A 27,851-nucleotide genomic window follows, 5' to 3' on the forward strand; every position below is an offset into this window, starting at 1 on the left:
ATATTGACAGTTTGGAGTAATAATAGATTTGCTTCGGGTGTTTTGTGGAGTGGGTTTTTAGTAGCAGGATAACTATGGCCATTGACATGCACTAGTCTAGCACCAGCGACCTCTGCAAATACAAGGACTGGATGGGATATTTAAAAAAGTGTCTCCACACGTCTCTAACACTGTGGCTAACTAGGAAATGAGGTCCTATGTCTAAAATTACGGACTGTCCCTTTAAATGAAAAATATACACAATATCAAAAATATATAAAAAAATAAATAAATTTGTATACTAGTCTAATTAAATTCACAAATGTCCGAGCTAATATGTTGCTGTATATACTTAAAATTACTTAAATTCAGAATTTGGATCTGGATCTGAGTACATATAATATTTCACAGTTTTCAAGCAATTTGTGCCTGGTTAGATGATAATTTAGCACAAAAGAAGAACAGTAATTGTGGCCACTGGCATAAGAAAAATAGCTTATGAAAGTAGTATCTATGTTAACAGAACCACTGAAAAATAAAATACATTAAAGTAGAATCATTTTCTTTGATAATGATGCTATAGTTTTAACTTTTGAAAAAAACAAAAAACAAATAAATTAATAATTACACTACCTGACATCATTTTAATTCATGTAAATCTTGACACAGATTTCAGATTCCACAGCACTAACACAGCTCTACTATCACTCCATGCCATTGCTCACCAACTACAACCACCCAGTCAAATTAACCTACAAACTAGCACATAGATGTCATTCTTCATATATACATGATTGATAGTAGGTTTTATTATCTCCTGTTGTTTGTTGGTTGTTTTATTACCGTAGTTTGATCATAATTATTTAGTATGTTAGTAGAGTTGCTTGTTTGCTTGGTGTGTAAATGTTTGCATGAAGTGTATGAATAGTTTGCATGAGTCAGCATGCTGGTTGGACTGTGAAGTAGTCTAGAAAATATTGTTTATTTCTGACAGTGTGACAGTACCTGCGGTAAAAAAAAAAAAAAAAAAAAAAAAAATAAATATATATATATATATATATATATATATATGTGTGTATATATATTTCTGAAAAGATAATTTGTCTGCTATTTGCCTCCATTGAATTATGAAGAAAAAGCATACCACCAAAAACATACAGTGGTGACCGCCAAGGGGTGGTTCTGATACGATAAAACAGTAATAACAAAATTAGTTCTTGCTAGTTGTTACTTGTTTATCCAGTCAGTATTGTAAGATTAAACTGGGGCACTTGTCTTTTTTGCCTATAATTGTGCTCTAATGGTGCGTCATGGTTGAGCAGGAGTGTCCGTGTGTGGATAAGGTCCAGGACTCCTCTTTTTTGCCCGTGAACGTGGAGAGGAAAATCACTCTGGTGGGACAGCACCTGCACTTGTTTCAGGTAAACGTCTAAACTGTTCACATGCATACACTGAAATGGAATCATCTAAGACAGTGTTTCCCAAAGACTGGGTCGCGACCGTCAGGTGGGTCACAAGAGATTTTTTTGGGGGGCGCCTTGTCACGATCTGTATGTATGTCTGCAATATACAGTTCTGACACATGAGAGTAGTGTGAGTGAGTCAGCACATTCTATCTGCCCACCCTCAACAAGTGTTCCTGCAGCTAAAGCTGAGAAATGCTTGTCTGGTTATCCATAAAGAAGGGTGATAAATCAGCAAAGGTCAGTGCACTTCAGGATACTTATGGAGACCTTGCTGGTTCAGTTACTGAGTAATATTATTAATTGTTCAGAGAGACATGATCACTCAGTCAATAATAAAATATCCTCAATAATGTTCAGTAATGGTCAAATACACCTTTATTTTTTGATTTACAAATGTCTATTGACTTGTTCCATGAAAGTTGGTGACTTTCAAAATAAGGGTTTCCAGAAAAAAAAGTTTGGGAAACACTGGTCTAAGAAATGTGTTGGTAGATAAAGAACTGATTAAATATTTATCATCACCCAATACAATTTAATGGTTAACAGTTATATTAACAGCGAAGACAAAACAAAAACAACTGGTCTTACTTATCTTTTTTATGTGGTTGTTTGTATCAGTTATTTAACTATATGACCCTGTCTGCTGGTTCATAGGATGAGAGTTTGCAGTACGAGTGTGTGTTGGATGTGGAGAATCGCTCGGTGGTGGTGGAGGCGTCTGTGGAACAGGACCAGAACCAGCCCTCTGTGTTTTTCATCACCTGTCACCCCCACCAGGTCTGAACTCCAAATAAAGAAACAACTGTCAAATGTTCTATTTTTGATAAAATAATTATTCACAGTTTCAATGGGCTTATTTTAAGATTTGGTATGTTTATGATATGACTTTATTATATCATAAAATAGGATCCAGTGTTGCTGTTTAATGGTTTTGAAGCCAGTTTACGATTTAGTAGAATACATTTAGTCCCAGGACACGCTGGAGGGACTATGTCTCTCAGCTGGTCTGGGAATGCCTTGGGGTCCCCCTGGAGGAGCTGGAGGAAGTGGCTGGGGTGCAGGAAGCCTGGGAGTCCCTGCTTAGACTGCTGCCCCCGCGACCAGGCCCCATAAAAGCGGAAGAAAGTGGATAGATGAATACATTTAGTTCATTACTCTTCTAACTTCTTCTGTGAATGAACTGGTTTGGACCTAATCTATAGACTGTATAAATATAGAAACTTTATATGTAAATGGACATAGCTTACCCTAATTCCTATTCATAATATGGACTCCAGATTCACTCCTACAGCTGCTTGCCTCGTGATCTTCATTTAACTGGAGCCAAATGTTATGGATGACATCACACTCCCTTAGTCCACTTTTGTATACAGTTTATGATCTAATCTCATAACATGATGGTTTATGATAGAAAAATATAATTTGATGTGCCATTGTTCCATGCTTTTTATAAGTAGATGATTATGCAATTAATTTTTTGATCCTTTTCATTGCTGTGTTCCAGTATGACTATTCATCCCTGACGGAGGAGTATCAGGCGACTATCAACGTGAGACGCAAGAACCACTTCCTTATCGACAGTTTTGAGAATTTGCATGGTTAGTGTCATATTTTGTCATATTTTCTGTAATCTCCTGAATCATGTTTCCTGATCGTGCAAAAGTCTAGGTAAGGAGCTAGTTGTGGATATTTGAGATGCCACAGACTTTTTACACCGTATGTGGCAACAAATTTGGCAGAAGATCTTCCAGAAGAAACACTTTGAGGGACTATTTTGTCAGCAACCGATGTGATGTCCAGGCTGCAGGGCACAGAGGAGAGACACTTTTGGCTCTTCCACAGGATCTGCTGACCCTACTTGACCAGTCCTCCTGTTAAACTGCACTGAAACCTTTGACTGAGACACAAAGGAGACTGAGAGGCACAGTGTAAATGCAGTTGCAGAATTTCCCTCAGGATCAATAAAGTATCTCTCTTTTTGTCTCTCTCTCCTGCAGTGACTCTGTTTAACTGCTCGGTGGGCCGGTCAGACTGCAGCCGCTGTCGGACCGCTGACCATAAGTACAGCTGCGTGTGGTGTGGGGGAGCGGTCCAGTCCAGATGTGTGTACAGAGACTCCTGTTCGGACGAGGTCAAGCACTCCTGCCCAGCACCTGTCATTCACTTTGTAAGTCTAACACAGAACTGCATTTTCAACATAATGTAATGGCTTCAACATGTGATTTTAAGAACAGACTTGTGTAGATTGATTTGTAGATGGAATATTTTAGTAGTTGGTGTTTAATTTTGATGATTGGGAGGGACTGTACTTGCAGAATGGTCATGATGTTAATTAAAGGGCCAATATTAAGGTATTTTCTGATCTATGTTATAATGTTTCTTAATCAAAAACATACCTGGAGTTTTGTTTTGCTTCATTCATACATGTTTAACACACAAACCCTGCATATTTAGACATATCTCAGTCAGAAAACACTCTGTTCCACCTTGTGATGTCATGTGGTAATACAGGAAATGCTCCATTGTCTTTTTAAACTCCATACACCTTCACTAGAATCATCTGGATAAGTTCAGCCCTAAGAATTGCCAAACTCTGCTAAACAAAAGATAAAAAGGTTGCTGATAACTTGAAAACTACCACTTCATGACATCACAAGGTGGAGCAGAGCATTTTGAGCTTTGGAGATGTAGACAGACTAATAATAAAGAGTTACTCAAACATTTGTGAATGAAACAAAAAACGACTCCAGATATGTTTTTAATGAGGTAACAACTTTATAACCTGTCTTAAAGTTCACAAGAGACAATTTTGTATAATATAGGATCTTTAAGTTAATACGTACACCAAACTGTAAAACAACTTTAAATGACAAAATTAGAACATTATATAAAAATTACGAAATCAGACTTGCATTTTCATATTGTGTGGAACTGGTTTTGTTGTGGTGAACAGTTTTGCATTTTGTGGTCTGACACAGTTTTTTCTAGTAGATCTATTCAAACTGGAAAAAGTCCCCATTGTTCTACCACTTTTGTTCAGATAAAGCAGAGATAATCACTAGCACAATAGAGAAGCTTAAAGAGTTGTGGTTTGCAAAGAGCTATGTTACACCGGGAGGATGTGGAGGCTTTGGACAGATTCTGTGAAACTTTGATAAATAGTATGTGATCAAATATATACATTTATATATATTTTTTTACATTTTTTTTAAATTAAATTTATTATCATTTCTGAGAACTGCAATAACTAAACATGCCCAACTATTCACATTACATTTTGCAGGTGGACCCAGTGTCTGGCCCGGTGGAGGGGGGCACAGTGGTGACCATCTCTGGCTCTAACCTGGGGCAGAGAGCGGAGGACATCGAGAGCTCTGTGACTGTGGCTGGAGTCACCTGCCACGTCATCCACAGCAGATACGAGGTGTCCTCCAGGTAAGACTCACTTCTGCTTCATTCTTAGACTTAGGCCGTGTCTCATTTCTCTTTCCTCACTTCCTTCACCTTGATTCCCCTGCTCAATCCTCCATTTTTCAGCTGTCAAACAGATGTGTCATATTAAGTGGTGTCCCAAAGTAAACCACAGAAGGAAGGAGCAAACCTGAAGGAGGTTTCAGGAGCAGAGAAAATAGTCAAACTTTACTGGTCTCAGTGAGGAGTCTATATCCTGTCTCCTCCCTGTGTCTCCTCTGTGGGTGGGACATCCATACCCATGTCCTTCAGAATCAAGGAGAAGGAAGTGAGAAAAGAGAAATGACTTAGACTTGATCCACATGAACCCACTACATGACACAGTAGCTCACAGATCACAATATATTATAATAACAAAGACAAAAAAAAAATATAAATGGTAACAATCAATTCTAAATAAGTAGCAAAAAAAGATAGCAAGAGACAGGTGTCAAATAAGGCATAATAATATAAATGTATATGTACAAGTCAAAATAAAATTGAAAATAAGTCATAATAAAAAAAATATCTCGGCTAGATACAAGAGGTCATAAGGAAAATATACTTCTTTAATCGAGAACAGTATGAAGATGTTGTGTTTAGGCCTGTCATGATAACAACATGTGAAATGTGATATTTTGCTAGTAAATGTAAATGTAGACAAATATTGAAACTGATTTATGCCACTGACACAAAAATCGAAGAGCAGATTTAAAGGTTTATCAAGAAGAGATCAAGTTACTGGTCAGATCTGTGGAAAGGCGACCCCGCTCACAGTCAGAAAGTATTTTTGAGCTATAAAACCACCTGTAATTGAATACATGTAATGTAGAGCTGTTAAAGTCATGCTGTGCAACATTCCAAGCAGGTGACAGTCCCACAACCAAAAACTATTCTAAATCTACAATATTGTAAAAAAAATAAAAATAAAAATACTAGAATGAAACACTTCAGTACTTAGTTTGCATCTGTAAAGAGTCATATAAGTCATAAATTTAACCTTCTACAACTCGAATCTTATTGCATAGCCAAAAAAATAACCCAAAAATTCCCAGTAGTGCAAAAAAAAATGTACACACAATAAATACTAACTCCAAAAATAGAAAATAATGATCATGACAAGCCTGGTTGTGTTGTTTTCCAGGATTGTGTGTGAGACTTCGAGTAGCGGAGGAGAGAGAAGTGGCCATGCTTCTGTGAGAGTGAGAGGAGGAGGATTAGGCCTGTCGCCACAAATCTTCAGCTTCCAGGTAAAATACGTTCTATAGATTCTAAGGATTACTGTCTCACAGCCAAACTAAATTTAGATGCATTCATGTCATAAATAATGGTATAGATCAGTGGCTTCCAAACTATGGTATGTGTGGGCAGTACACAAGCATCTTGAAGTGGTAAATGGATATCTGTACAGTTCAAATATTTGCTGAGATTGGAGTAAATTTAATCTACATTTTTGTCCTCCTGCATCAGTCCTTATTTAGAATTAGTGTAGAAAGTGTGCAGTCCCAATTTAGACCTGGTTTAGTCCTTCTTTAGACCTAAAGTAGTCCTGTATTAGACCAGGTTTGGATCTTGGTTGTTGTTAGTGGTAGAAAAGTACTCAATTTTGTTTAAGTAGAAGTACAGATGCCAAAATAAAACAAAACAAAACAAAATCTTCAGTAAAAAGTATCACACGAAAAAGGTAAACGTTTTAAAGCACCCGTCTGAAAATGTATTGTACTAAAGAGTAAAAAGTAAAAGTATTTTGAGCAGTTGGAGATGCAATAAGCCATCAAATATAGTGATTTTGATATAGATTTGTGTTTAATTTTATTTTAACAGAAATAACTGAATTGTTTATTCATTTCTATTTGTGTATTTTTGTCTGCTCAAATTATGACCTGGTTAAAAAATGAACCCTGCAGTGTTTTCAGTAGGTCTCACACAATAATAAATATATTTTGACTTTTCGGATGAGTTCAAAAATGTAGTGGAGTAGAAAGTACAAATACCTTCTCTCAAATGTAGTGAAGCAAAAGTAATAAGTATAAAATATACTTATGTAATGTATGCATACCTAAAATTTATAATAAAGTTTTGTACTTTACTACTTTCACTTTGTTATGTTCCACCACTTATTGTTACCAGGGAAAGTGTAGTACACAGTTGGCATTTTCATTTACGGGTACTATTATTTGATAAGCCTGCTTTATGTATTTCAGCAGTATTTTGTTTAGTGTTGTGTGGACCAGGGCACGGGACTTCCCTCACTGCTGTAATGAGCTACACTGACACGCTCCGTTTAGACTCACATCTGACTCTCTGAGGACTTCCTGTGCACTGCCACTGTGAAATACTGATATAATCCTGACCCTCTATAAATCAAAATAGCTGTTGGAAACCATAAATCTCTGTGCACCTCCTGTTGGATCAGACTATAGCATGCGATGATGTGAGGATCATAAAAGTTAATGCGCCCTTGATTTTGCTATTATACAACAATCATTTTCATATCTTAATCTTTCAATATCACTTTTATCTAATCCCCCTCTCTTTTTGACATTAGAGACCTATAGTATGTTGAGATGTCCCTAACAAAAGCAATGATGTGTTTATTTAAAATGAGTTAACCTAGTATGCTTTGGTTGAAGGTTTTCCATTTGGGGTATTTGTAGACCTGTCATAATTACAATATCGAATTACCGTTGAGTATATGAAATATATATTAGATTTATATATTTGGGACCTGGGCATTTTGAGCAGTGCAAAATTCATATCACCAGGCATGTTCACAAAGACCTGTCCATTAGTTTCATACTGATGAAAAATTTGTTTTAACGCCATAGTATTTAACAATTTAAAACTGAATGTTATATCTTTTGAATGATTAAAAGTCTTCAAAATGTCACCCATCACAAGATGTTGAGACTCATTGAGCCCTATATTACTGAAAATTGATTCTTGAGCTTTAATCCATGTTATAATGTTGTTCCCTCATCAAAAACATACCTGTTCACACATGTTTGAGTGACCCTTTATTATTAGTCTGTCAGTTAACAGCTACTTTTTTACGTTTTATTTCATTAGAGATAGGAATTTCCAGGGCTGATTATCCAAATGGTTCTAGTGAAGGTGTATGGAGTTTAAAAACACAGTGGAGCACTTCCTGTATTACCTGTTTTGACATTGAGAGAACAGTTCAGCCTAAATATGCAGGATTTGTGTGTGTGAATGAAACAAACACAACTTCAGTAATGTTTGTGATGAGGAAACAATATTATAACATTTAATATACACACACATACATATTTTTCTTTTTTTCTTTACCCAGGACCCAGTGTTAAACAGCATATTCCCGCATAGAGGACCTAAAGCCGGGGGTTCGTCTGTGACCATCAGGGGCCGGCGTCTGCGGACAGGGCATCCCAGTGAAGCCAGCGTTCTGATTGGAGGAGTGCCCTGTCTGGTGTAAGTGTCAGCACAGCGATGTTCTGGGTTAGTCTGGGTTAGCGGTTTAAATAAAATTGCTTGTGATACATCCAGTGGAGTGACCTACTTTTTAGGATTCATAGAGTTATTTATTTGTCTGTGGATTTGTGTGTGCAGGTTGAAAATCCTGGATGATGAGATCCAGTGTGTGACCCGGGGCAGTAACAGAACAGGGGAACACAGCATCACCGTGAGATTTGGAAGTGCGGAGCGCCATCTGCAGGGCCTGGTCTATCATTACACCCCCAACCCCAACATCACCAGTGCAGCCCCGTCCAAAAGCTTCTTCAGGTAATCTGTGTTTGCAAATATGTCAAAAATAAAGGACATATTTATTACATTTTTATGTTTAGTATGTTTGAGATCATATAACTGTTTTTAGCTTCTGTAATGTGAATAATAAGGGTGACAAAAGACTTTTATTTATGCATTGTTTGATTTTATTGTTACAAATATTACATTAATATAACAGGATCCCATGTTGGAGCTTACCATGTAGCATTATAACAATTAGTGCTCATGTGGCAATGTTGTCTTTTATTATGCACAACAAAAATGTATGCTCAATATTTTTTTATGTAATTTTATCAGCTCTAATGGAATTTATAGCTCAGAGGAGACAGAGCCTTTGCGATGGCTGCACCAAAACTGTGGAATGAGCTGCCTTTGCGCATTAGACAAGCCTCTTCTGTCCCTGTTTGTAAATCTCTTCATAAAACGCACTTATTCACTTTGACTTTTGATACATTTTGAGATGTTGGCATTTTATTAGTTGTTTGTATTCATATTTTGTTTTATTGTTTTATTAGATTCTGATTTTAGTCATATTTAGTTTTATTGTTTTTATTTAAATATATTCTGTAACACTTTGGTCAACTTGTTGTTTTTAAAGTGCATTATAAATAAAGTTGCAATTGCAGTTTAGATTGAATTTATTGAATTTATATTTTTTTATTTTATGCATTGCTCTCAGTAAATTATACTAAACTGTTTGTGATTAATGTTAACATTTGTAGTTTTTATTTAAGGTGCTTTAATAATTCTTTCTTTCTCGCTGTTCAGTGGTGGCAGGATTATCAGAGTGTCTGGTCAGAATCTGGATGTGGTCCAGGAGCCTAAAATCCGTGTGACTCTGAGCCCCCTGGATACTCTCCCCCCGAGGAGGAGACGGAACGTGGTGCGAAAGAAAGACCGGAAACACCTCCATAAGAACTCCCTGAAAAGGTGGAGGAGGATCGTCCCAGAGGCAGACTGTCCCGAGGGCGCCCTCTGTCAGGTCAAACAGGTACTCCCTCCAGTATTACAAAATGACAACTGAATACAATAGAAATCTATAGTATGTTATTAAATGTTTTTACTCCTTACACACATTTTTTCTACTATATGCAACCTGGTGCCTTAAATGAAGCTTGCCCTCTACTCCCATATTAATTTTAATGTAATTAGCTACAGTCAGTATCCCAGAAAGAACAAGCAGTTCTCTATAAAATCTCTATTTAAAAAAAATTATGACACATTTCATTTACAAAAAGATAAAAATTTTAAATGTAACCCTTTTCTTTTCTCCCTGTTCCAGTACGAGGCTCGCTGTACAGTCAACAGCTCGACCCTCATCTTGTGTCCCACCCCAGAAGTGGGACCAGAAGCCAGAAGAGCAAAGGTTAAAGTTCACTTCCTGCTGGACAGCCTCCATTTCGACTTCAGTGCTGTGGGGAATGAGGCCTTCAGCTATGAGCCCAACCCCAGACTCTATCCTCTGAACCACAACAACCCCAACAAACCCTTCCACCACAAACCAGGCAGCATCATCTCTGTGGAGGTAAACACATTTTAAATACACAGGACTATTTATTTCATGTTGTATTTCAAAGTCTTTCAAACCCCCATTACAGGGTTGTACACTGAAAAAAGTCAGAAGTCATAGTGGCCTTTTTTCTTCATTGCTGCTCCCAGATTGATAGCCTGCCTGCAAAATCATAATGACTTAATTTCGATGGTACAGATTACAGAAAATTATTTTGATAAGGATATTTGTATTTAAAAATCCTTCTCAATATAGTTGTTTTGCTACTAGTTTCCTACTTAGGAACTCCCCTATTTACTTATATCTTTAAAAAACAATGACCAGCTTGCTTGCCAATGTTGACTACACCTGATTTAAAATTATTCACAATCATGAAAATATACCATTACCATATCTTGGTGTGTTTTAGGGAGAAAACCTGGACCTGGCCATCTTCAAACACGAGGTGGAGGCACGTATAGGAGGGGGGGTCTGTGCCGTGAAGACTCTGACACACAATCACCTGTACTGTGAGCCCCCGGCGCATCTGCCCTCTGTGTCCTCTGGAAAGAAGCAAGACCTGGAGAGCCTGCCTGAATTTACAGTGAGGGAAACACAACTACACTTTTTATAGATCGGATCAATAACTTCAAGTTCACAGGATAATCTCTTTTGATCTACTGGTGGAGACCAAAGACTGTATAAAGACACGGACTAAGGCTTTGTGATTTCACCCAGAGCATTTGGTTTCAGTCCATGAAGCTTTCGAGGCTAAAATTAGGAGCTGAGTTGGGAATTAGGAATTGGATTTTATTTATGTACTAAATAGCAAAATAAAAACACCAAAATGATGAGACTTACTACAGCAGTTACAGAAAGAGTCTTCACTATTTTTCTCTGTAAAGTTGAGGCAATAGAGCTGGAAGCACCCCCACACTTACTTTCTATTTGGAACGCAGTGGCTAGTGAGTTATCCATGTCCATTTATATGCAGTCTATGCTGGACTAGGGTGACCAGATGTCCCTATATTACTCGAACAGTCCCAGTTTTGAGCCCTGTGTCCCCTGTCCCAGCAGATTTATCCAAAAGCACTGATTTGTCCCAGTTTTATACAAGAAATGTCCCAGGTGTCCCTATTTTTGACCAATTTGTTACTCATCAGGGACAATATATTGTTCTTTTTGGGATTATTGGCTTATTATTGCGCTGATCTATCTAACCAAAAAAAAAAAAAAAAGAACAAAGCAAGTTTTGTTTTAATTCAGCATATTTGCTGCAGTGACAAAATCAGCCTGCCGAAAAGTGTTATTATGTTTTTTTTGCATTTGTTTTCTAATTATTCCAGGTGAGAATGGGGAACCTAAACTTTTCCCTGGGCAGAGTGCAGTATGACAGTCAGGCCCAGTCCACGTTCCCCCTGGAGGCTCAGGTGGGGGTCGGAGTAGGAGCTTCAATTGTCGCTCTCATCGTGCTCATCATAGTGCTCATATACAGGTACAGTTATGTCTACTGTATGTCTTAGAATATATAAAAATGTATTATATAGACTAATATGAAATGTGTGATGCGCCAATAGGAGGAAGAGTAAACAAGCAATGAGAGACTACAAGAAAGTGCAGATCCAGCTGGAGAATCTGGAGACTAGCGTGAGAGACCGCTGCAAGAAAGAATTCACAGGTTAAATAAAAATAAATTAAACAGACAAATAAATAAACTTTTAAAGGTCCTATATTTCGTAAAATTGACTCTTGTGAGCTTTAAGACATTTTATAATGTTACCCCATCAAACACATACCTGGAGTTGTGTTTTTTTTTCATGCATATGTGTGTGAGTAATTCTTTCTTATTGTGACTACATCGCCAAAGCTCAAAATGCTCTGTACCACCTTGTGATGTCATTTAGTAGTGTAGCTTTCAAGTTAGCAGCTACCTTTTACTTTTAGTTCACAAGAGGCAGGCAATTTCCTGGGGGTGAAATTGTCCAGATGATTCTAGTGAAGGTGTATAGAGTTTAAAAACACAGTGGAGCACTTCCTGTATTACCACATCACAAGGTGGATCCTAGTGTTTTCACAGGTGTGTTAAACATGTGTAAATGAAAAAAACAACACAACTCTGGGTATGTTTTTGATGATGAAACAACATTATAAGATAGATCAGGGTGTAATATTGTGTTATATTAATGTTAAAATCTTTGCTGCTCTGTGTTCCCATAGACCTGATGACTGAGATGATGGACATGTCTAGTGACCTGGTGGGCTCTGGTATCCCCTTCCTGGATTACAGAGCTTATGCAGAGCGTATTTTCTTCCCCGGCCACCAGGAGTCGCCTCTGAGACGAGACCTGGATGTTCCTGAAAGCCGCAGACAGACCGTGGAGCAGGGTCTGGTCCAGCTCTCCAATCTACTCAACAGTAAACTCTTCCTCACTAAGGTCATTTTTTATTCTCAAACTTTCAGAATGATCAGCAAACACAATAAGCTCTGTCCACAATAATGCCTGACAACCTCACTGTTAGTGTCACTACTACCTGTCCAGTTTTATCTCTATGAGGTTGCAGATTCAAGCTAAAATTAACAAATATGTAAAGGTGCATTGTGTAACTTTTCTGCTGGAGGGTCCATCAAATGCTTTTCTCTGTAGTGTAGAGATGTTATTTCTTTGTCTGTAATGTTTCACAGAATGATATTAAACCTTTCAATCTTTATGGAGACCAAACCAGACCAAGTTAGAGGTCAGGTCTGTGGAGAGGCAACCCTGCTTACAGTCAGAATGCCCATTTTTCAAAGTATTTTTGAGCTAGAAAAAAAAAACATCTGTGAGTGAATAAATGTAAAGAAAATCTGGCAAAAGGAAAAATTCAATTTGTCAACTGGACAAAAGTTTATTCGGTCGAAATTTGAAGTTGAATTTCTCCTTTTGCCACGGACTCTACCTGGACGACTGAGGGATTGTACACACATCTTGTAAAGTAAATTTGTTTAATGTCATGCTGTGGAACATTCCAGGCAGAACAATGTCATATCCATAGAAACAAGCAGGTGACGGACCCTTTACCAGACAAGTTACAGAGTGCACCTTTGATACCGCTGACAACATGTGATGTTTGTGTCCCAGTGCAAACACTAGTAAATAATGCTCAACAACGGCAAACTGTGTTCTACATATAAAAATAAGTGGATAGCCTTTGAGCCTTTCAATTTGAATTTTAATAGTTTACTTATTTTATGTTTTAATAAAATTTACTCAATTGACATTTTTCTTCCTGTAGTTTATCCACACGTTGGAGGTACAGAGGACCTTTTCACCCCGGGACAGGGCTTATGTGGCGTCTCTTCTCACTGTTGCTCTGCACGGTAAACTGGAATACTTCACCGACATCCTCAAAACACTACTCAATGATCTGGTGGAGCAGTACGTGGCCAAGAACCCCAAACTCATGTTGCGGAGGTAAGAGTATGGCATGGCTATCAGTATTAAACGTGTATTGTGCAACTTTTCTGTTGGAGGGTCTGTCACCTGCGTGTTTCCGTGGATATGTCATTGCTCTACCTGGAATGTTCCACAGTATGACATTAAAGAATTCTGTTGCAGATCTTTAGCTACAGAAATTATTTAGGTTGTCTTTTCCACAAGGGATACATATTATTATGACACCACAAAAAAGTTAAACCGGCTACAACAGCTCCCCACTCTCTTCCCGTGCCTTGCTGCAGCAAAAACACACTCCAGTCTAGTTGAAGGCACACATACAAAACCAGTGCGGGGCATTCAAATGCACCTTGTGAATTAATTACTTATGTCTCTCACATCTACCTTACATTTATTAAATTACAGGTAGTTTTATAGATCACAAATACAGAGAAAAATGTACATTCTGACTGTGAGTGGTGTTGCCTCTTCTCAGATCTGACCTATAACATGGGCTGATTGGTCTCCATGAAAACAAAAATGTTTAATACCACACTGTGAAACATTCCAGACAAAACAAAACATTTCCATGGAGAAAAGCATTTGACGGACCCTCCACCAGAAAACTTACACAATGCACCTTAAAGAGGGAGAATATTTAAAATATTTAACATACTTTGTGTTTTTACAGGACTGAATCAGTGGTTGAAAAGCTGTTAACAAACTGGATGTCAATATGTCTGTATACTTTTTTGAGGGTATGTTCCACATTTTCACAGTCTAAAACAACTTTATTACACTTTATTTAACTAGGAGCTCAAGAGAGACCTGGTCAAGGAGCTGCCAACACAATCAATACAAAACAGTCAAATCACCAAATTTCACTTTATAAAACCATTGGCACCTCTCAAGTAAAACATACACACATCATGGTCACCACACATTTTACAATTTTTAACTCATCAAGTGACTCCATAGATTCCAATTTAAGATCTTTCTGTTAATATCAGACCAGAGTTTCCCAGAGTTTATTGCAAGTCAGTTCAAAGCTAGCCTGTTAAAATGGAAAGAAGAAATTCAAACTAAGACGGGTGTAAATTTTTGTATCCAGCTCACCGTTTGTAGCCACTTAAAGCTAATGTAGAATGATGAAAGCTGAGCCTAAGAGCCTAATTGGAGGAACCTTGCTAATTTGTGTATCTGGAATGCAACAATTACACTGAAAAAGAGTTTTATCTGTAGTCTGACCAAGTTGGGCAGTGTCGATCATAACTGTATATAAAAGTTTCTTATGGAAATTGTATGGGGTCACTTAAAGGTCCTATATTATGCAAAATTGACTCTTGTGAGCTTTAAGGCATGTTAGAATGTTATTGCCTTGTCAGAAAACATGCCCAGAGTTGTGTTTTGTTTCATTCACACATTTGAGTTATTTATTATTAGTCTGTCTACATCTCCAAAGCTCAAAACCCTCTGTTCTACCTTGTGATGTCATGCACTGGTAGTTTTTAAGTTAACTTTTACCTTTTGTTTAGTAGAGTTTGGCAATTCCAGGTCAGAAATTATCCATGTGATTCTAGTGAAGGAGTATGGAGTTTAAAAACACATTGGAGCACTTCCTCTACTACCACTTGACATCACAAAGTGGAACACAGTATTTTCAGTTTGAGAGAAGAGCTCAGCTTACTAATAAATATGCAGGGTTTGTGTGTTAAACATGTATTAACTAGAAAAGCACTCAGAGAGCGCAGACCTCCGCCAAGGACTACAGTCCCCCTCATATTAATTGTGTTTTCCATAAATATTTGTCTCGTATCTTTCAATTTGGAATATGAAAGAGGATCCCATTGTCCATCCCTGAGTGAAATTTCATGGGGTTTGGTCAATAATTAACCGAGATATTGAGAAACAAAATTTTTGGCCCCATTTACCACAATGTTAACAAAAATTTCAAAGTGATTCAGAATCCAGGATTTCTTCCAGATCACCCCCAAAATGAAATCAGTTCTTCCTTTTCACATTTCCAACAAATCCTGAAAATTTCATCAAAATCGGTCCATAACGTTTTGAGTTATGTTGCTAACAGACAAACAGACAAACAAACAAACAAACAACAGACAAACGCCGGTAAAAACATAACCTCCTTGGCGGAGGTAATTAAACAAAAAACAACTCCAGGAAGGTTTGTGATGAGGAAACAACATTCTAACAACAAAACAACGTAATCTGGGCCCTTTAAACAATTATTAAATCCATTGAAGATGAGCTTGCCCTGACCTTCGCTGTCATTGTCAGGAGTCTGCGGGGGAGTCCTTCTACATGCTGTTCAGAGCCATCAAACACCAGGTGGACAAGGGCCCCGTGGACGCTGTGACAGGGAAGGCCAAATACACACTAAATGACAACCGTCTGCTGAGAGAGGACGTGGAGTACCGCACTCTGGTAAAACCACTGCAGTAGTTTTGAGACTTTGCAGCTGATGCCATCAACATTACCTGGGGGTGTGATACACTACTGTCAAAAGTTTTAGAACACCACACTTTTTCCAGTTTTTTGTTTACTGTTGACCAAAACGTATTCTAAACTTTTGATTCATGGAAGTGTCCACCTTTGGCAGATATAACAGCTGAACACACTCATGGCATTCTTTTTACAATAGAAATCTTCAGAAAGTTCTTCCCAAGTCTGTTGCAGAAGTTCTCATAAATGTGTGGCACTTGTAGTACTACTCAGTTTTCACTCATCTGTTCACTTCATCCCAAACCAGCTCGATGGGGTTTAAGTCTGGAGACTGTGCTGGACACACTGTTTTCAAGCTTACCATCTTGTTCTTTTTTCCTGAGGTAGTTTTGGCAGAGCTTGGACTTGTATTTTGTTATCTTTTGTCTTTTTTTAACCTCTGGCTGTTCAGTTCTTACCTTTGTACCATTTCAAGCTCTTCATTGGACTTGCACGACTAAATAACTGGAAAAATTAGGGTGTTCTAAAACTTTTGACCGGTAGTGTATGTCATTGAGGCATTGTTAGATTTTAATCTGAGCTTCTTTTCAACACAATGTGACCATAAAGAACTGACTTTGTTAGAACTACAACAGGTGAGCTGATTCATGCTACTAAACAAGTGCCTCTCATATACATAGATAATATTACAGTCACACTCTCTCCTCTTTGTTGAAAATCTAACACCAAAAAAGGACCGCGAATGCTCGTATTAATCACAGGCTTCTGAAAATGTTTTGTTTAAATCAAGGTTGTATTTTTTGTTGAGTTTTCAGATGATCTTAAAATGTATTTGGCTGTGTTCACTAATGTGTACATTGTGTCTCCATGGTAACTGGAGAACATTCCACCAATACACATACATGTAGACATGTACCTCCAGCGTGATGTGACTGCAGAGTATCAATCGTATAATTTCTGTCTGCTTAATTCATTTAATCAACATTTATCAAACAAGGACACAGAATACACTTCACTATAGTTGCATTTTTTAAATATTAATTATAATTTTTTCAGACCCTGAATGTAGTGGTGCCAGCGCCAGCAGGTGGAGGAGCTGCGCCTCAGACAGTACCAGCCAAAGTGCTGGACTGTGACACCATCACCCAGGTGAAAGAGAAGCTCCTGGAGCAGACCTGGAAGGGAACCTCCTTCTCTCAAAGACCACATGTCGACTCTGTGCTCCTGGGTAAGTACTGGGGGTGTGCAAAAATATTGAAATATCTATATATCGTATCGTTTAATTTGATGATACAGTATCAATATTGTGGGCTGCTGGATCTTTATATCGGCAAGAGTATTTTTAAGTATATTTTACTAAATTATTTGTGTAAGAGCTACAATTGTGTTGACATTTTTGCCGTTTGTATTAGTGTTTTTCATATTAACTTTGCACAAACTTCGTGGCCTATGTATCGAGGTATGTATTGTATGAGCAACTTGATATTCAGCCATAGTGAGTACAGCCTTTTCCCTTTTATGTGTAGAGTGATTTCTGATATCTATTTTTTCTACATTAAGTTTGTTCAAAAAGGCAATTCTGATGGACTGTGGACAAACTCGGAATAGGCACACAGAAACAGGGGCAGCATCGAAACAATATTATCGGCAAATATTTAAAAAAAATTTCAGCATGATCCCAATATCTGAGAATACCTCCCAATATCGATATTTGGAACCGATTAATCTCCCAGCTCTGTTAGTGTGCATTTGTCTGGTTATGATGTGTTCTGTGACTGCTGTGTGTTTGCAGAATGGCGTGCAGGAGTGGCCGGTCACCTGATCCTTTCAGACGAGGATTTGACCTCTGTGGTCCAGGGCTCATGGAAACGTCTCAATACATTACAGCACTACAAGGTCAGTGCATGCTCAACTCACTTGACTTCTACATTTTTTTTTTTTCCTACATAAAACACATGTAATCCTTCCACAGGTTCCTGATGGAGCAACAGTGGCTCTTGTTCCCAGAAATGTCAAACACCACCTCCATGACAGCCACGACTACATGCCTGGAGAGAGTGAGTACAAATACACACATACAGACTAAAAACATCATCAAGTGTTCATGTACTATGTAGGCAAACAAGCAGTTCCCAAATCTACCAGAAGAGGGTGCTGTATCATTTTTTTGTTATATCGTTGTTTAAGAGGGAATTCCTAGTTCAGCCATACATACAGGAATAATTTTTTCAAAGATTAGACAATTATTTGGGATCGTGGTATGACAAAAACACATATTGAAGCTTTAGTTCTGCCTTTTGTCTGTTTTAATAAAAGTAGCAGAAGTAGAATTTATGTGTGATAAAAACAGGACATTGGTCATAGCAACAACATATTCTATCTTTAACATTTCTTAGCTATGAGAAATTATTATTATTATTATTTAACCTTCGAATATCTTGTATCTCTGTTGGCTGTTACATGCATAGATATGCGTATTATATTCACTGACACGGGTCAATGTGGGTTCTCTAATTCACCTAATGTGTCGTACATAAAAGTGAGCTCCACTGACATATTTAGAATTATGTAACATTGTTTTGAAGCTTTTGGTTGAATGTTCAATGGTTAGATTTAAAAAGTACATATGAACTATTTTAAATATTTGTTGTTTTTGTGCAGAGACCCCAATGCTGGACGATGGGGAGGAGGGCGGAGTGAGACTGTGGCACTTGGTGAAAGCCAGTGAGGACTCTGAACTGCCCAAACACCGCAGAGGCAGTCTGAGGGAGAGAGGAGGGGAACGGGCCAAGGCCATCCCCGAGATCTACCTCACCAGGCTGCTCTCCATGAAGGTACTTATATGTCCATTTTGCAAGTATGCATGTAGCTGAAGTAATTATCAAATTTAAATGTCCTATATTGCTCACAGTTGACTCTTGTGAGCTTTAAATCATGTTAGTATGATGTTATCAACAAAAAACATACGTAGACTTGTGTTTTATTTCATTCACATATGTATCGGTAATCTTTTATTATTAGTCTGTCTTCTCTATCGTCAAAGCTCAAAATGCTCTGTTCCAGCTTGTGACATCATGAAGGTGGTTTTCAAGTTCACAACAACCTTACCTTTAGTTCGGCAGAGACTTTTCCAGGCTTGAAATTATCCAAATGATTCTAGTGAAGGTGTATGGAATTTAAAAACACAGTGGAGCATTTCCTGTATTACTATATGACATCACAAGGTGGAAAAGAGTGTTTTCTAAATATGCAGACTTTGTGTTAAACATGTGTGAATGAAACAAAACAATTCCAGGTATGTTTGTGACGATTAAAGATTCTAACATAGATCAGAAAATAGAGTAATATGGGCCCTTTAAAGTCCATACACCTTTTCCAAACTCAAATTGCCTCCACGGTGCTAAAAGCTTGAGAATAGTTGAATAAGTGATTGTATAATTTCACATTTTTATTGTGGTGTAGTAATTGTAAATTGCAAATCACTTTTATTACTTTTCTCACAACAATCTTGATGGTAAAATTTGACATTGCATTTCACCTTACACCACTCCTCAAACAGCTTCCTCTGCTCTGACCTGCGCTTCTGTTGATAGGGCACACTGCAGAAGTTTGTGGATGACTTGTTCACGGCCATCCTGAGCACCAGTCGCCCCGTGCCTCTAGCCGTGAAGTATTTCTTTGACCTGTTGGACGAGCAGGCTCAACAGCACAACATCAGTGACCCCGAGACCATCCACATCTGGAAAACCAACAGGTGAGTGGAGCACTGCCAATGTAGCCTCACCCACTGACAGAGGACAGGGCCTGATGCTGAGCTGACAGATGATCAGCCTGGCAAAAGACTCATCCACAAACAGTGAGGATTTGAACATTTTCCACTGAATTAATCTGCGAAAGTGAAATGTTTTTTGTTACATATATTATTATCAAATTACAGAAATAACAATACTCAAATAATGTTTAAACAATGTATAAGAGAATTCATATTTTCAGAGAGCCAGAGGTATTTCTTCATCAGTTTTATCGCCAACTTTCTTCTAATCTTAAAAGGCCCCTGTTACGCTTTTTTTTAGTCTATGTTGTAATGTTGTTTCCTCATCAAAAACATATCAAGAGTTGTGTTTTTTGTTTTCAGTCACACATCTTTAGCATATATCCTGCATATTTAGACTGAGTCCTCAAACTAAAAACACTCCACATCTCATACACCTTCACTAGAATAATTTGAGTAATTTCAACTGTGGAATTTGTAATCTCTACTGAACTTAATGTAAAACGTAGCAGTTAACTTGAAAACTACTGCTTCATGACATCATATCAAACCTCTTAAGAATCAATTTTGCGTAATGTAAGACCTTTAAGATAAGATAATCCTTTATTTATTGTCTCTCATAGTGATTTGTCTTTGGAACAGCGGGTCACATGCTTTAACACAGAGGGGAAAAAAAAACATATTCACATCCCAATCATACTTGAATATCTTCAGATTAATTTGTTTATTTGTGTGTGCAGCTTTGCCGCTGCGGTTTTGGATCAACATCCTGAAAAACCCCCAGTTCATCTTTGACGTTCAGACTTCAGACCATGTGGACGCTGTGCTGTCGGTCATCGCACAGACCTTCATGGACTCCTGCACCATCGCTGACCACAAACTGGGAAGGGTACGGCTCAAAGTCACTCACTTTATCATGCGGTTTGTAGTCAGTGATGCTAAATTTCAAGTCACCTTAAAAATAGTATACTGGAGATGGATGGATGGAGATTTCACTAATTGTTTCTAAAAATTACTCTTAGTGACATGTTGTAATCAGACTGTATAAAAAGTGCACTAAGAGAGTGTGATGTCACCCATAGGCTAGCAGCTATAGGTAGGAATAGGACTTAATTACAGACAAAATAACGAAATAAAAACACCAAGATCATGTAGAGCGGGTTAATATGAAAAGTATAAGACTGAAATGACAAGGCTCACTGTCTATTTTGGTTCAGCTTTAAAGAATGACCCCTATTGGTAATAAATGATATCAAAATTGTCATTTACATTGTATTACATTTCATTATTAGTGATATTTATCTTTTGTATAACATACATTTAAGTACTTAAGTAGAAATCCAATATATCTCCCATTATTTGCTGTTCTGAATTGGTTCTAAAAGCTTTTAAAGAAACTATTAGATGCACATTAGAATGAAAAACATATAGTTGATGTCAAGACTAAGAGGTTTTTGTCGTCTGAGCTTTAAAAAAGTTAAAGTAATCACTAACCTAAATGATATACCTTGTACCCTTCAGTTTTGCGTCTCGTAATTTGAAGCACGTGCAATTGTCCAATGTTCACGCTTGCATTTCTCCATCTGTCTGTGCTCAGGACTCTCCCATCAACAAGTTGCTGTACGCCAGAGACATCCCTCGCTACAAGCAGATGGTGGAGAGGTGAGAATATGCCAGGCACTCTCCCTGCTAACCCCAGGCCTACACGCACACATACGCACACACTCTTTAGGCACACACACACGTATATACACACACTCACACACACACGCTGCCACACCGGAGTCTGGGTTCGGGGGTGTGGGGGGGGTCCTGGGACAATCTGTCAGAGCAGACAGGGAGCAGACATGGATCAGGGCAGAGCAAAGGCCCTCCAGGCTCTACACATGAGTGAGTCCACAGCAGACGGTTCCATTTAGCGCACTGATACTCTGAAGGCTCATTGGACATGTGTTAGCCTCTAACAGGACAGTTTGAGAGGACGGTTATCTTCGTAAATTAGGAGAAATTATGAACAGGCGATTCTCTTTTAGGAGGTCAACTCGGTGGAATTGTTGAAAAAAAGAAAACAAGAATGCACAGTTTTACATTTTAATTCACTGATTTGAAATTGTGAGTGGCATTTTCATTGAGTATTATTACAATTTAGAGGTGCAACTTCTACGGTGGAGGATCCCCTACTTGCTTGTCTCCATGGAGATGTTATTTATTTGCCTGGAATGTTCCACAGTAGGGCATTAAACATATTTCCCTTGCATTTGTTCAATTACAGGTGTTTTATAGCTCAAAAATACCATAAAAACAGGAAATGTGTAGGCTTGCTTCCTTTGTATATTTCCATACTGTGGAATAATCTTCACCTTCTCGTATCCCGTAGATGCGTAGGTTATTGCGCTTGGATCTGGATTCAAGATCTTCACACTTGGCGGACAATGTGGCTTCTCGTTGTAGCATGCAGCGAATAGCTCTGCTTTGACGCTGTAGTAAATCCTCGGTGTCGCTCACTCTCTATTTTGTGTCGGACATATGCTCTTCAAGCTCCGTTGTCCTTTCAACCACATCTTTCAGGGCACTTTCTACCCTTGCTAATGTAGATTTAGTATCGTTTGAAGCCTCCATATGCTCTTTCCTGAAGTCTTTTAACTCTTCTAGCACCGACGCCACATTTTTTTCATTTTCATCATTTTGTTCCTGTTTGTCCTCTTTTCTGGTAGATCTAGTCTCCTCTCGCTGGCCAGACATTCTAAACTTTCTTAACAATCCAATTCGGGGCGAAATATGTGCAGGTTTGTTGTATTTAGGCTAGTTTTAAGGGTCTCTCCCCAGAGCTCAAAAATCAAGCTGCTTAACCTGTCAGGGTGTCGCCGAAAGTCATCTACTGTGGAATAATCAAGGCAAAACAGTAATTACTCCATGGAGACAAGCAGGTGGCGGATCCTCCATCAGAAAAGTTACATTGCATCTTTAACTCTGCATTTTGGCTGCCCCCATCTTTACTCAGTAGTATTGGCCAATGAAATGTTGTGATGCCATTTGAAACCCAGCAATTGTAATCTTCCAGGTCACCCATAACACCCATAAAAAGGAGAAAATAGAAAAAAATAAGTGTGGTATGTTACGGTCAAGTTACTTTAGATCATTAGATATTATATATGCAAAAGAGTGAAGGTTTAGTTATAAAATATGGCAAAGATACAAGGTCTAAGGCACAGGTGTCAAACATAAGGCCCGGGGGCCAGATCCGGCCCTCCAAGACCTTTAATGTGGCCCTCGGCTGATTTTCTACTTAAATATTTGAATTATATTTTCTATTAAAATATATAAAATATTGTTTATTTTCTGTGGTGTTTATGATAGCAGCATCTCCAGCGTCTTTGTGCGTGGCCCCTCCCGCCAGAGCAGCACAAATGAAGACTTGTCTCTTTCCAAACGCTCTTAAAGGACGATCGTTTTGACTGTTGACTGACACCCTCATCAGCAAAATGTCCAAAATAAGACAAGTGGACGCTGAGTGCAGGATTTTCCAAGAAAAATTGACTTATTCCTATTTGCATACAAGATAATGTTAAAACATTGTGTTGAAATAGAATTTTTCTTAAAGTTTCAGGTTGTTCATAATATTATAATATTATGTAAAAGAAAGAGTTCATCAATTAAAAAAAGATTTCTGTAATAGATTTGTGTTTCTCTGCACAAATATTTGAACTTATTATTATTTTTGGGGTTTATTTGCCATGAGTTTTCTGATCCGGCCCCTTTGGGATCAAAGTAGGTTGGATACGGCCCCTGGACCAAAATGAGTTTGACACCCCTGGTCTAAGGTCTAATCTTTGTACATTCTTACTCTTGAACTTGCTCAAGCATAATCTAACAAAACGTATCAATCCACCACAAGAGGTCACTGTAGTTACACAAATACATCAGCTTTAGAACGGCAAAAAGAAATTGTATTTTCTGTCCCACAGGTACTACGCCGACATCAGACAGACCATCTCAGCCAGTGACCAGGAGATGAACTCTGCTCTGGCTGAACTTTCACGGGTCAGTATAAGAACATCAATGTATATAAAACTATGAAGGATAATGATTGAAAATTTAAACTTGATGTGAGGATGCTGTTTTATTTTCTTTTAAAATACAGAATTATGCGGCGGAGGTCAACTGTCTGGTGGCTTTGAATGAACTGTACAAGTATATAAACAAATACTATGACCAGGTAAGACACAGTCAAATACAGTGAACATTAAAGCCTCAATGTAGGACAAAACATTATTAGTCAAACATGCATGAGAACATCAAAATACAACTTTGAGAAACTTCATGATGACACCATTATTGTATGGTTAAAACCTTCCTTTTAAACGTCATATATTATTTAAAATAGACCACGTGTGTCAAATTCAAATTCACAGAGAGCCAAAATTAAAAACTGGGACTAAGTCATGTGGTAAACTACATATTTACTGAAAAATTTCAACAACATCTGCATGTTTTCTCTTCTTTCGAGATATGTTAAACCTTTTCTTATTAAACTAAATGTTTAATAATAGTTTTGCTTAAACACTGAATCCAGAACAAGCATAATATTAAATAATAGCAAAAATGTAAATAATAAATGTCTCTATAGCCTATCTGTAGCCGGCGGGCCAGCTCTAATACATATTTGATATGATTTCGCGGGCCAAATATAATTATATCGCGGGCCAAATTTGGTCCCTGGGGCTGAGTTTGACATGTTTGAAATAGAGTCTTGTGAGCTGTAAGTCATGTTATAATGTTTTGAGGAGTTTTTACAGCTTCAAAAACATACCTGGAGTTGTTTTATTTTATTCATGTGTTTGAATAACCCTTTATAATTAGTCTGTTTACATCTCCAAAGCTCAAAAAAGCGTTAGTTTTCAAGTTAGCAGCTTCCTTCTACCTTTATTTCAGTAGATTCCAGGGCAGAAATTATAATGATGAGTCTAGTAAAGGTGTATGGAGTTTAAAAACAGTAGGGCCTTTTAAAAATTGCTCTGGGAAATCATATCCTTTTCTTATTTTAAACCTGTCCACTGTATTCACTTTCAGATCATCACAGCACTGGAAGAGGACTCCACAGCTCAGAAGATGCAGCTTGGATACAGGCTCCAGCAGATCGCAGCTGCTGTGGAAAACAAAGTGACTGACCTATGACCCTAAAACATGCACCTTTACTTTACCTTTGAACTCTGGAATTTCCCTACAACTATTGACACTGGGAGGAAATCATCTCGGACAGGTTGGCTTAACTTCAGCACTGAGTTTTGGAGAAAGGGAACCACACTTTTTCTGTGACAAACTGAACATTCCTGCACCATTGATACACATATTTGTTTGGTTCAAATGGTGAAAAAGGGAAAAAAAAAAAAACATTCTTGGTGTTCACATTTTGAGTCTTACATGGATTTAAACAACTTTTGGTCTTCTATCTTCACCCTTCTGAGTCTTAACATGTGTGCTGCTTCGGACAGTTAGTTTGTAAGGAAAAGTTTCACATCGTCAACTCATTTCACTGCTGAACTTTTAATATTTCCATCTGGTCTACTTTTGTGAACTTTTACGTTTTTGCTACGCTTAACCGTCCTGGATAATTCTTTAAAGGGGCACTGTGAATTTTACCAACAGATAAGATAATCACAAACACTGGCAAATTGTTACTGTTATAAGCTCATTGGTGGTAAAAATGAATGTTTAAAAATATACAATAATAATGTTCCTGTTATTGGGTTGGTATGCTACAAGTTCCTAATGGTATTTTGAGGTTTGGTTAAAGGGGCGCTATGCAACTTTTCTGACGTATGTATGCATATATGTTATTTCTTTGTCTAGGATGTTCCACAGTATGGTAAATGGTAAACGGTTACTTTTTTATACAGTTCTTTTTCCACCTTGCCCAGGGACGCACTACCAACCCATAGGCCAGTGGATCTAACTGCTCTACCAATGATGTTAACCTTGAGAGTAGTGGACAAACCCTCAGTGTGGTGTTAGGTTGACTAAAATGCATTTATTCATTTTTTTCAATTACCAATGTTTTTATTGCTCAAAAATATTTTGAAAACTTGCATTTTTACAATACATCGTCTCCCAAATCTGACTTGTAACCTGGTTTAGTGGCGTCACATTCTCGCATGTCCTTGAGATAGATAACTTTAAGTCCATACTGTGGAATATTCCAAGCATAGCAATGCAATCTCCATGGAGACAAGCAGGTGGTGGGCCCTTTGCCAGTAAAGTGACATAGTGTACCGTTAAGTGTGTATGGTATAATGAAGTCAAATGTGTAAAATCCCTCAGTCGTCCAGGTAGAATCCATGGCAAAAGGAGAAATTCAACTTGTCAACTGGACAAAAGTTTAGTTGGTCGAATAAGTTTCGCAGCTCATCCGAGCTGCTTTTTCAGTTCTGGTCAAAATGCTGGTGGACACGTAAGGAGCAGCTTGGATGAGCTGTGAAACATATTTGACCAAATAAACTTTTGCCCAGTTGACAAATTGAATTCTCCTTTTGCCATTAAAGTCAAATCATCACAAGAGATTCGTTGCATTGGAAACAAAGTTTGCTCGCTGGTTTTCTGTTCAATATTATTTAGTCTGGTGATTGTGGCTTTGAATTTTGTATGAAATAGGTGCGTAAAATGTAACTATGGACTTTTACTGGAAAACCAAATGCACAGACCAAGAGCAGGAGTGGTTCTGTTGTTCTAAACTAGTGGTAGCACATACAATGAGAAAAATAGCAATTGTTGTTTTCGAGATAAGCTAATTTAGAATATCATGCATATTGTCTACAATGAGCAGTATAAAATTACTTTAACAAAGACAAACATCTACTTTACTGTAATCTTCCAAACAAGGGTATAAAGTGGTATTTTTATGGTTCATTCAAGTTTTATGCAACACTTGAACCTCAACCTCAAGACATTTATAGACACATTTTAGCACAAACCTGATGCGTAATTAAAATGTCATCTGAATTGTTATCATCATAATGCAAAAAATAATCAAATATGCTTTTTTGACAATATTCCCTATTCACTTTGCTTTCCAAATGATCTCCTCTGTTAAATTTTTACAGATATCTTTGAATATACTCGTTGTACTGTTGCCATACCAACCCAACACAAAATTACCCATATCTACCAGATCAAAAAATGTAAACAAATGACAAAACTTTAGCCCTGTCAAATTGAATGCACTGAAGTTCTGACCCATGTGAACAGTGTTACAGCTTCTCCTGATGTCTCCAACCTGACGAACATCAGACAGAAGTCTCCAAAGAAGCGCTGTGTCAAAATCGTGTGTTATTTTTCTGATTTAACTTATTGTTTATTTATTTCATTCGTTGTTGTTTAGGCTTTTCAGAAGTAGATGCGATACGTGGCTATATTTTTGTCCTCAATCATCATTTTGTAAAAGAAGAAACATTTTTTCGAGCTTTTTAGTGTTTCGTGTGAACGTTCGCTGTGCACAGATTAACACATGATGCTTGAATCCTGGTACTATTCAAATGTCTGCCTTTATTTTTTGTATCTATTTTTCCAGTATACTTTGTAATGTGCAAACTTACTTGTTTAAAAAAAAAAAAGGTTAATTCCTATAATCTTTGCCATGAAAAGTAGAATTGCTGGAGGCTAACATCACTGTGGTTCATGTAGATACAAAACAAACTGACGTAGCCTTTCTAACAAACTATCCTAACAACAACTTCATATGGCGCAATAAACTTGTCTCGGTGGATTTGTGTTTTTGACCTTTTCTTCGAGTTTATCATATGCCAAACTTCTTTAAATTCACAGAAGCTAGAAAAAGTACTAGACAGGGGCGGTTCCAGATATTTTTGGTTTGGGGAGCTGTGGGGGTGCCAAGTTCTTCATTGAGGTGCAGACTTGTTATTAACATTAATTTAGTTTAATTTAGAAGTTACATTAATCTAAAAGTAGAGTAGAGTAGATTAAAATAATAACGATTGCCAAAAAATTTAAACAAACCAAAACAACATAATTTAGAGCGTTTTATGGGTGTAAAAGGACTCTGA

General features: G+C 37.7%; 1 protein-coding gene across 2 annotated transcripts in view; it reads left to right on the forward strand.

Moving 5' to 3' along the window:
* LOC110158091 (plexin-B1-like) overlaps window positions 1-27,579 on the forward strand; it is a 108,278-nt gene extending 80,699 nt beyond the window's left edge. For both annotated transcript variants that reach the window (XM_055165735.1, XM_055165736.1), the window contains 27 exons: window positions 1,302-1,400; window positions 2,100-2,222; window positions 2,950-3,043; window positions 3,443-3,612; window positions 4,729-4,880; window positions 6,040-6,145; window positions 8,209-8,345; window positions 8,484-8,657; window positions 9,429-9,651; window positions 9,943-10,185; window positions 10,580-10,753; window positions 11,496-11,644; window positions 11,727-11,827; window positions 12,367-12,584; window positions 13,423-13,601; window positions 14,254-14,320; window positions 15,858-16,004; window positions 17,079-17,250; window positions 17,815-17,918; window positions 17,995-18,079; window positions 18,684-18,856; window positions 19,616-19,776; window positions 20,536-20,683; window positions 21,392-21,456; window positions 23,760-23,835; window positions 23,936-24,010; window positions 24,865-27,579. In XM_055165735.1, coding sequence (XP_055021710.1) covers window positions 1,302-1,400; window positions 2,100-2,222; window positions 2,950-3,043; window positions 3,443-3,612; window positions 4,729-4,880; window positions 6,040-6,145; window positions 8,209-8,345; window positions 8,484-8,657; window positions 9,429-9,651; window positions 9,943-10,185; window positions 10,580-10,753; window positions 11,496-11,644; window positions 11,727-11,827; window positions 12,367-12,584; window positions 13,423-13,601; window positions 14,254-14,320; window positions 15,858-16,004; window positions 17,079-17,250; window positions 17,815-17,918; window positions 17,995-18,079; window positions 18,684-18,856; window positions 19,616-19,776; window positions 20,536-20,683; window positions 21,392-21,456; window positions 23,760-23,835; window positions 23,936-24,010; window positions 24,865-24,969 — 3,720 coding nt within the window. In that variant the 3' untranslated portion in view covers window positions 24,970-27,579. The remainder of the gene's footprint in view (window positions 1-1,301; window positions 1,401-2,099; window positions 2,223-2,949; window positions 3,044-3,442; window positions 3,613-4,728; window positions 4,881-6,039; window positions 6,146-8,208; window positions 8,346-8,483; window positions 8,658-9,428; window positions 9,652-9,942; window positions 10,186-10,579; window positions 10,754-11,495; window positions 11,645-11,726; window positions 11,828-12,366; window positions 12,585-13,422; window positions 13,602-14,253; window positions 14,321-15,857; window positions 16,005-17,078; window positions 17,251-17,814; window positions 17,919-17,994; window positions 18,080-18,683; window positions 18,857-19,615; window positions 19,777-20,535; window positions 20,684-21,391; window positions 21,457-23,759; window positions 23,836-23,935; window positions 24,011-24,864) is intronic.
* The last annotated feature ends 272 nt before the right edge of the window (window positions 27,580-27,851 follow it).

Source organism: Boleophthalmus pectinirostris, unplaced genomic scaffold, assembly GCF_026225935.1.
Source record: "Boleophthalmus pectinirostris isolate CB_2022bp ecotype Guang Dong unplaced genomic scaffold, ASM2622593v1 HiC_scaffold_8, whole genome shotgun sequence".
NCBI lineage: Eukaryota > Metazoa > Chordata > Actinopteri > Gobiiformes > Gobiidae > Boleophthalmus > Boleophthalmus pectinirostris.